The sequence below is a fragment of the Phoca vitulina genome, unplaced genomic scaffold, assembly GCF_004348235.1.
Source record: "Phoca vitulina isolate PV1807 unplaced genomic scaffold, GSC_HSeal_1.0 scaffold5, whole genome shotgun sequence".
Taxonomy (NCBI): domain Eukaryota; kingdom Metazoa; phylum Chordata; class Mammalia; order Carnivora; family Phocidae; genus Phoca; species Phoca vitulina.
The window spans coordinates 15,284,699-15,295,285 of NW_022589708.1; the positions used below are offsets into that span (position 1 = coordinate 15,284,699).

At 41.9% G+C, this 10,587-nt stretch overlaps 1 protein-coding gene across 1 annotated transcript; it reads right to left on the bottom strand.

The window, feature by feature from the left end:
* Positions 1–2,908: 2,908 nt before the first annotated feature.
* LOC116631278 (transcription factor BTF3-like) lies at positions 2,909–3,411 on the bottom strand. Its single transcript, XM_032402464.1, has one exon. The coding sequence runs from the start codon at positions 3,409–3,411 to the stop codon at positions 2,923–2,925; it is 489 nt and encodes a 162-aa protein (XP_032258355.1). The 3' UTR covers positions 2,909–2,922.
* Positions 3,412–10,587: the final 7,176 nt, after the last annotated feature.

Consider the following 10,587-nt stretch of genomic DNA (forward strand, 5'->3'; position numbering starts at 1 on the left):
GATGAGGAAAGTAACCTGTTCCCAGGGCCTGGCCAGCCACGGACAGGACGTGCAGCTCACCCTTACGAGCCGCTCTGCAGAAGTGCTTTTAAGTGGGAAACAAGATGGCAGAGAATTGAGCACAGGCTGTGACTTCGATTAAAACGATTTCAATGTGGATGCACCTGTTCTGTGACCTTGAGCAAATTACTCAGCCTTGGTTAACACTGGACTATAACCTTAATTTCTAGGGCTGTCGTGGTGATTAAATAAGATCATGCATGTAGCCTACAGTAGTTGCTCAATAAATGATAGATTATCAAAAGTTAAACATTTTAAAGCTGCCCGTTTATATGTTGTCTGCCGCCCTGTTTGCTCATCACCATCACCTGTGGAACTTAAAGGGTCTGAACATTCTCTCAGATCTCCCGAATCGGAATCCCCAAGTGTGTGGCCCAGGCATCTTGACTTTTTTTTTTTTAAAAAGCTGCTCAGGTCAGAACCATTTAGTCAGTGGTGCTACTCACGGCCTCACTCAGCAGCACTACATTTTCTGATACGTCAGAGCTTGGCGGGCTAAAGGAGGAGCTAGAAATGATGTGCTTCTGATCCCAGGAGTTTAATTTTTCTTTTTGCACTGGGTTGTTTGAAAGCTAGTCATGATAAAGAGGCCAGGCTCTGTGGACATGTGGCTGATTCTAGGGCTGGAGCAGAGAGTCTACAACATGAGCCTGGAGCATCTGGAAATAGCAGGAAGGAAAGTGCTCGAAAACAAAACAACGGGGCCGAATCAAAGGGACACAACCTGCCAGAGCTCACAGTGGCCAAGCCTGGAACAATCCGAGTAATAAAAGAAATGTTGGATTATAATCCAGAGCATAAAATAAATATCCAGGAGTTCACGTTGATATGAAAGAGTCATTGAATAATTCAGTAAATAGGGAGAAGAGGTAAATACACCGTACAGAAGAATTCCAGATAATTTATGTCGATATCTCCCCTCAAAGAGAGGGAGCTTAGCTTTCCACTCCCTGAGTGTGGGCTGTGCTGGGGTGTAATGGGGTGTCCTGGATGGTCCTGGAACAGAAAAGGGACATTAGAAAAAAAATGTTGGTTCCTTAGTTGTAACAAGTGTACCATAAGAAGGTAAGATATTCAAATAGGGGGAACTGGGTCTGTGCAACTCTTCTGTAAGTCTGAAACTGTACTTTTACTAAAGTAAAAGGTTTATTTAAAAAACACCTGCCCTGGGCGCCTGGGTGGCTCAGTCGTTAAGCGTCTGCCTTCAGCTCAGGTCATGATCCCAGAGTCCTGGGATCGAGCCCCGCATTGGGCTCCCTGCTCCGCGGGAAGTCTGTTTCTTCCTCTCCCACTCCTCCTGCTTGTGTTCCCTTTCTCGCTGTGTCTCTCTCTGTCAAATAAATAAATAAAATCTTAAAAAAAATAAAAAATAAAAAACACCTGCCCATGAGAATAAATGTGTTCATTCTATAAAGCCCAAGGCTACAAGTAATTATAGCTGCCATGAAAAAAATCAGGTCATGGTCAACTAAATTTTAGCATCTGTTCGATGTAGAATACAGACTACTTTTATTATTGTTTTATTAGAAGTTCTACCTTTTGAAAAACACAATGCAATTCAGTGTTTATTTTTATTGTACAGGAATTGGGTAGCTTTATCAATAAATATTTGTTAAATATTTGTTAACTTTTACCAGTGTACATCATTGTTTCTGGCCTCACTCCTTCACCTTGGATTTATTTCTCTTCTCGTAAAATATTTTATTTACGTTCTTTTATTGGAGATGCAGGGGTAGTATTATGGACTGAGTGTTTGTGTCCCTCCAGAATTTATGTGTTGAAGAGCTAACTCCCAATGTGATGCTCTTAGGAGGTGGGGCCTTTGAGAGATAATTACCTTTAGATGAAGCCTTGAGGAGTCCTCATGATTCGATTAGTGTCCATAGAAGAAGAGACCAGGGAACTTCCTCTCTCTTCTGGCCTTGTGAGAGTATGGCAGGAAGAGGACCATCTGCAAGCCAAGAAAGAGGGTACTCATCAAGAACTGAATCAGCTGGCATATTAGTTTCTTTTTTTATTTTTATTTAAAATTTTTTTTGAAGTAATCTCTACACCCAATGTGGGGCTCGAACTCACGACCCCAAGATCAAGAGTTGCAGGCTCTACCAACCAAGCCAACTGGCGCTCCTCAGCTGGCATATTGACCTTGGACTTCCCAGCCTTCAGAACTGTGAGAAACAAATGTCTTGTTTAAGCCACCCAGTCTATAGTATTTGGGTGCAGTAGACAAAACAGATTTAGGCAGGTAGTAAACTTTCTTAGTTACTGTATATCTGAGGGAAGAGAGAGTTTTGCCCATCCCCTCTCTATCCCCACATCTCCACCTCCACCAATGTTGATGATAATTTATCTGGGTATAAAATTGTATATGACAATTACTTCCCTTTATCATTTAGGAAATAATACTTCATCATTGTCTCCTGGTATCTAGTCTTGGTGAGAAATCCACTTTAAGTTTAATTGTTTTTACTTTGTAAGTAATCTGTCTTTTCTTTGTAATAGTTTTTATGATTCTTATCTTTGATGATATATCATTATGTTATGATATTTTTAATTTAATTTATTGGTTTTTTTCAGCATGATAAGTGTACTCTTTTTTTTTTTTTTTCCTAGGCAAAGAACTTTATTAACCTTGTTTCAAACTTTATTCCCAGGCTTCTTCAGCTTAACTAGCTGCAAAGAATGAATTGTGTATAAGCAAAAACTGAAAAGAGCTGCAGTGTCCAAGGGGCTTGGGCTTAAAAATATTAGAGATCTAGATTTTATCAGATCCATGAACAAAATTTTAAAAAGCAGTCATAATATAAAATAGCAGCTCCAGTAACTTCTTCAAGTTTTATGTTCTTCAGAAGTTGACTCAATTCAGTTTGCTTCATTCTTGGAAGCTTCATCAAAATTCTCCACAAGATCTGGAACTTCATCATCATCATCCTCTCCGGTAGCAAGTGGTGCTTTTCCATCCACAGATTGTTTGGGCAGAGCTTCAGCCAGTCTTCTTAAACTAGTCAGACTGTCTGCACCAAGTTGGTTTAAGATACTGGGTAGCATTTCTGTCAGCTGCTTTGTCTCAGCATGGCCTGTAATGGTGAAAGTGTTCGCTGCCAGTGATGCCTGAACTTTGGGGTTGTTAAAGTGGATCACTGTTCCTTGGTTTGTGAACATATTCACTTCTTCAATACCAGAGATATTGTTTACCCCTAACTTCTTTAAGGAGAACTGAAGTTTTTTATCATCTGCTGTAGCTGTCCTATGAACCACCTTCTTCTTTTGGCGAGCAGTTCCTTTCCCACCAATGCGCACTTGTGCTTGCAGTTTGGCGAGTTTCTCCTGGTTCATGATAGTTTCTTTCATCTTGTTGGAGCGGAAATGGGACTGCGCAGGGGAATAGGGTTGGCGCTCAGGGGGTCTCAGGAGGACCAGCTGAGATTAGGAGCACACACGCGGGTACGCAAGATGGCCGATAAGTGTACTCTTTAATACCCGTCCCCTATTTCACCCATCCCCCGACCCACCTCCCCTCTGGTAACCATCAGTTTGTTCTCTATAGTTCAGAGTCTGTTTCTTGGTTTGTCTGCCGCTCTCTCTTTTTTTTTCCTTTGCTTGTTTGTTTTGTTTCTTAAATTCCACATATATGAGTGAGATCATATGACATTTGTCTTTCTCTGACTGACTTATTTCGCTTAGCATTATACCCTCTAGCTCCATCCATGTCATTGCAAATGGCAAGATTTCATTCTTTTTTATGGCTGAATAATATGCTGTTGTATATATATATATATATATATATATATATATATATATATATATACCACATCTTCTTTATCCATTCATCTATTGATGGACACTTGGGTTGCTTCCATAGTTTGACTATTGGAAATCATGCTGCAATAAATATAGGGATGCATGCATCCCTTTGAATTAGTCTTTTTATATTTTTTGGTAAATACCCAGTAGAGCAATTACTGGATTGTAGAGTAGCTCTATTTTTAACTTTTTGAGGAAACTCTGTACTGTTTTCCACAGTGGCTGTACCAGTTTGTATTCCCATCAACAGTGCAAAGGGTTCCTTTCTCTCCACATCCTCGCCAACACTTGTTTCTTGTCTTGTTGATTTTATTTTATTTTATTTTAAATTTTATTTTTTAAAAAAGATTTTATTTATTTATTTGACAAAGAACGCAAGAGAGCACAAGCAGGGGGAGAGGGAGAAGCAAGCTCCCCACTGAGCAGGGAGCCCGACTTGGGGCTCCATCCCAGGGCCCCAGGATCATGACCTGAGCCGAAGACAGATGCTTAACCAACTGAGCCACCCAGGCGTCCCTGTGTTGTTGATTTTAGCCATTCTGATAGCTGTGACATAATATCTCATTGTAGTTTTGATTTGCATTCCCTTGATGATAAGTGATGTTGAGCATCTTTTCATGTGTCTGTTGGCCATCTTTGTGTCTTCTTTGAGAAATGTCTGTTCATGTCTTCTGCCCATTTTTAATTGGATTATTTGGTTTTTGGGTGTTGCATCTTATCAGTTATGTATTTTGGATACTAACCATTTATTGGATATGTCTTTTGCAAATATCTTCTTCCATTCAGTAGGTTGCCTTTTAGTTTTGATTGTTTCCTTTGCTGTGCAGAAACTTTTTATTTTGATGTAGTCCCAATTGTTTATTTTTGCTTTTATTTCTCTTGGCCTCAGGAGACATACCTAGAAAAATGTTGCTGTGGCCGATGTCAGAGAAATGACGGCCTGTGCTTTCTTCATGGATTTTTATGGTTTCAAGTCTCACATTTAGGTCTTTAATCCATTTTGAGTTAATTTTTGTGTATGGTGAAATAAAGTGGTCCAGTTTCGTGTTATGATCTTTTAAACTGTGGATTCAAGTCAGTTGGAGTTAAGGTCACTGTGAGCAACCAGTGACCAGTGGTCACAGTAGACCAACCACATCTTAAGATCTGTTAATGATTTTGATATCTGTGGGGGTAATTTTCCATTTGACACTTTCACCTTTATCCAGTCTCTGTTCTTCTTCTCTGTCCTGCTTGGAAAGAAACACACTTGGGCTGCTTTGAGGGCTGACCTCCAGTTGGTTTGACCAATGGGAAGCATCATCAGGAGACTGATGGGCCAGAAAAGCAGGAAATGGAGGTATGGCTTCCTTTTCCCTACCTTCTTCAGGAAAGCATGTCTGGTAGTACCTGGGTCCCCCCATGACTATAGCTCTTCTTTCGTACTCCAGCTCCCACAGGGTGCAGACACTACCCCCTCCCCTGCACTAGCCATGTGGTTGTGACAGCTTTCCATTGTCACCATTCTCTTGGTCTCGTTGTTGTCATGGGATTGCCCAACCCCAGCGTCTTTGTAGAATCTGCCTTTTTTTTATCGTGGGAATGTGGGTGGGCTGGCAGCAAAGATTTTCTCCACCACCACCACCAACCCCCTCCCCTTATAGCTTTAGAAACGTAAGATATATTTTCTTTCATTCGTTCATTCATTTGCTCACTCATTCACACATAAGCATCATGCAAGTCACTGCTACAGGGGCAGATATAAAATGTGTCACACAGGCCCCATACGTCATGTCATCATGTGTCTCTCTCTCGCCTCACTCCCTTCCTCCTAGCCCTCATCTGGGTAACAGCATGGTGTCTGTTGTCTTCTTATGTTCAAGCCTCTTACCTTACTTTACTGATGCTTCTTACCTGACACTTCTGCGCCTCCTCCTTCATCTATTCAATTCTTATTTAGCCTTCAAAATTCATTCAGGCAATATTTCTTCCAGGAAGCCTTCACCAATTTTCTGGTCTTCTTCACATTTCCCTGTTTTATGATTATTCTCAGAGCACTTGGTGTAAAATATACCAGATACTATGCTAAGTGCTTTACATGGATTGTTTCATGAATTCTCAGAATGGCCATATGAGGGTGATACTATTAAACCCCCATATTGCAGATTAGGAAACCGAACCTCAGCTTATTTAATGCCAGGTCCAAGTTCATATAACCAGTAAGGAGTGGAGCTGGAATTCTCACCCAGGCAATATGACTTCAAAGACCATCATGTAAAATTCCTTCACATTTCACGAATATGAAAGCAATATGTCCCCCCCCCCCCAATGAGTAAGAGATGTTGGTTAACCCTCTTTAAAGTCAAATAAAGTGGAGAAATATCCATCATTTGTGATCAAGTAAGACTGTAACTACACTGATTTGCCCAGTTGACCAGTGATTTCTGGGCACGTCATGTCTGATGCCCTGGCAGTCATCTGGAACCCCTCAGAGACATCTGATTCAGTGATAGATTTGGCCAAAATCACTGGTCTCTGAAATGTCAGTTTCCCTTGCTTTTGGCCTTCTTAATAACTAAATCAGGTGAAGTATGTGGCATTCCAATCAGTTCTGCAGTGGCCCAAACAACCCAAATCAACTGACTGTGGGAACTGTACTTATTGTGTGACTAAATGGAAAATTATTACGTGTTCCCTTCTCTTCAGGCCACACCCTCCTTCCATTGGGCATTTGAGGACCGAGTTATCATGCGGACTCTCTTGGCAAGCCTCCACTTGTGCTTTCTGGAACTCCTCTTCCCCACCATTCAGACAGGTGAGAACTGCCCTCTCAGCGCACCCAGAGGGGAAATTTTTTAAAAAGATCCCTGCTGAATCCTTTCTGGGAAAAAATGAAGTTGCATAATTCTTTCCGAAAAGAGTGCCCTAGGGAGCTATTGTTTTTAGGAGTGTACTCAAATTGCACTAGGGAATAAGGTTGTATGATTACCATGCAGGATCCTCGGTCCATTTTTCTGTGCATCTAGGCAGAGAACAGATCCATGACACGTTCTTTATTCAGGAGTTTTTCATATTCCACAGAAGGACCCCCTCAGGGACTCTTCTATTTGACAGGACCCAAACTCAGGCATCTGATTTGATTACAGCTTATAACTATCAGTTGAATATTCTGCAAAAGAGACTTCAGTTTGGAAAAACTCAGAGATTACTTGGCAACTGCCCCAACTTTCTCTTCCTATGTCTTCCTAAAGTGTGTAGATGACACAGATAAAAGTGAATCTTAAGAGCAGCCTTGAGTAGCCCTTGGTTCTCTATGGAAAATATGCAAACAGACTCTTTTATAAGACAAAAGAGCAAACCAAAAAACATTACACTTAAGTTTTTCGCAGACAGACCTGAAAGCTGGGAATTTCTCAGCTCAAGTGTGTCAGGTGAGGGAAATCATAATGAAATGTGGAATACAAAGAGCCCAATAGAGTCATATTCAAAAGCACATGGGAACTGCACTGACAAATACAGAGCACAGAATAAGATATTCTAAATGAACATTTGATGTATATCAACATAGATATCTAAATTCCTTAATTACTGTGTTCAAAGGAGCAAATACTAAGGTGCCACAACTGTCTCCTGAATATTTACTTTGGAGATAAATTTTTCCATGCTTGCTTTTAATCCTTAGGCAGTTTTTTTTTTTTTTAAGAAAAAAAAATCAGATGAAATCCACCCAGCCACTTCTAATTATGTGAAAGAAGAAAATAAGATGCCTTTCTTAACATAAAGAAGAAACATTACGCTTGGCTCCATGTTCCTTTGATGGAAATGATGTCTTTCATTTTGTCTTTCTGTGTGAAGTTCCTGGTGATGTAGTTTTGATATGTAACTTTCTGCAGGTAAAGGTCTATAAGATCTCTCTCTTGGGGCGCCTGGGTGGCTCAGTTGGTTAAACATCTGACTCTTGATCTTAGCTCAGGTCTTGATCTCAGTGTCATGAGTTCAGACCTGCATTGGCCAGTGTGGAGCCTACTTCAAAAAAAAATCTCTCTCTTCAAGAAGCACCTTGGTGATGGCTGACTTAAAGAGCCAGAGAAAGTGGGCAGATCTATAGAATAAGCTCATTCATTCATTATTCATTCATTCCTATATATAGAACTTAAGTTGATAAGCCAATGAGCTGATAATCTAAGTCACTCATCTTGCAGTTTCCAAAGACTTGGTGGGTAAGTGGAAAACAGGAACTGGGCTTTGATACTGGAAGAGTTGAGGGTCATTTCTGATCATTGAATAGAATTGACTTATTTCAGAGTACTCCCAAGGAAAATGGTATACAGCATGGAAGCTACAGGTTTGGTAAAGCATCCCAGGGTTCCACAACCCGGGCTGCACAAAAGGATTACCTGAGGAGCTTTCAAAAAAAGCTAGACAACCCCTCACCCCAAGGGAATCTGGCTTTAATGGTTCAGGGGTGAACTGGGCATCAGTCATTTCTAAAAAGCTCTCCAAGTGAATCTGCTGTGTAGCCAGGATTTAGAACCACTGACCCAAAGACCATTTAGAACATTCAATAATGGAGCAAAATTGGTAGAACTCCAAGAATCCACTTAATAAATACGTTTCAATGGGACTTTCAGGATTTTGGAGGTTTTACAATCTCTGTGGCAGAGAGGCAGAGGGCACTACTGGAGGGAGGAAAAACTGGGTTTGATGACTGGTTCTACCTCTACCCAGCACTGCACTTCAACAAGATACTTCCATAAGCCTGTATTACCAGAACAATGGGAATCATACTTCACAGGGTTTTTTGAGGAAATCAAAGAGTCAACATAGTGTCTAGCCTGGTACCTAGCTCTTAGCAAATGTGGGAGGTTGAAAAATGATCTCCCCAAAAGATATCCATGTCAAATTCCTAGAATCCGCGAATGTTACCTTATCGGAAAAAGGATCTTTTCTGATGTGATTCAGGATCTTCAGATGAGATCATCCTGGATTGTCCAGGTAGGTCCTACATCCTATCCCAAGGGTCCTCGTAAGAGAGGCAGAGGGAGGTCTGAGACAGACGCATGAGGGAGAAGACCCCCAAGGGGAGAAGGCCATGTGAAGACAGAGGCAGGATTGGAGCAATGTGGTCACAAGCCAAGGATCACCACGGACTGCAGCAGCCCCCAGAAAGAAGCAAGGGAAGGCACGGACTGGATGCTCCCTCAAAGCCCCCAGAAGGAACCAACCTTCGCAAAACCGTGATTTTGGACTTTTGACCTCCGGAAGGGTCAGAGAATAAATTTCCACTGTTTGAAGCCACCACATTTGTGCTATTTTTCTCCAGCAGCCCTAGCAAATGAATACAGTAAAAATCCAATGAATGCTGGCTTGCTTCATGATCAGGACAGAACAGGAAGCTCTGGAAAAGAAGAATTTGGAATCATTTTCAGGCAGAATCCAAGCCCTTCCATGGAGAGTCTAGAGATTTTTCTAGAGCAGAAGAAACACTCAAACACAGAGAAGAACAAGCCCTCCACTCAAAAAGAGTAGGGGGTGTTTGTAGTCCTCCTCTGGGCTTTCTTTCCCAGGGAGACCAGAATGGGATGCAGAGGCATGACCCACCACGGAATACCCATAAGTACCCGCCGGAGGGGCTAAAGACTGAGTATGCCAAGTGATGGCAAGGCTGTGGAGCCATCGGAACTCTCACATGCTGCTCTGGGTACAGAAGACAGAAGACAGTATTTTCCTCAACAGGTAAACATATGCCCAATATGTAGCCCAGCCATTCCACTCCTAGGCATTTACCCAAGAGAAATGAAAACATATGTCCAGACAAAGACTTGTACTGAATTTTCCTAGCAGCTTCATTGTAACACCCACCCCCCCCAAAATGGAAACAACTCTATAAAGTCCATCCACAGGTGAATAGATAAACAATGAAATACTGATTATCAATAAAAAGAAACCACCCAGGGGCGCCTGGGTGGCTTAGTCGTTAAGCGTCTGCCTTCGGCTCAGGTCATGATCCCAGGACACTGGGATTGAGTCCCACATCAGGCTCCAACGGGGAGCCTGCTTCTCCCTCTGCCTGCCGCTCCCGCTGCTTGTGCTGTCTCTCTCTCTTCCCCCCACCCCGACAAATAAATAAATAAAAATCTTTAAAAAAAAATATGCTTCTCTTTCAGGGCTCAGGCTGAGTGTGGGGTAGAGAGCATTCTCCTGCCTCCTGGGCCTGGGTCTCCCTGTGAAAGAAAAGGCCAGAGGACATCTACTAGTGCCCTCACTTCAACTTCTTGAGTGGGTGGCTTGCACTCTGTGCTTAACTGTTTATCCTGCTCTAGAAAACATCGTTAGGCCCATTGCAAAAGGACTTTGCCTTAGCTATCTTCAGACATAGAAGAACAGTCGTTCTCACTTTCCACTTTGAAACAGGATGTGCTTGGGGCGCCTGGGTGGCTCCTTAGGTTGGGCATCACACTCTTGATTTTGGCTCAAGTCATGATCTCACGGTCATTGGACTGAGCCCCGGTTACGGCTCCGCGCTCAGCGTGAAGTCCGCTTGCGGATTCTCTCTCTCTCCTTCTCCCTCTCCCACCCCCGCCTTTTCTTGCTCTCTCTCTCAAATAAATAAATAAATCTTTAAAAAGTAAAATAAAATAGGACATGCTTATAAAGGAAGTTGAAAGTATTGGAAATTGGGAGTAAGGGAAACTATTTCTTGCTAGTCCTACCATTCAAATATAAATACAGAACACTTTCAAT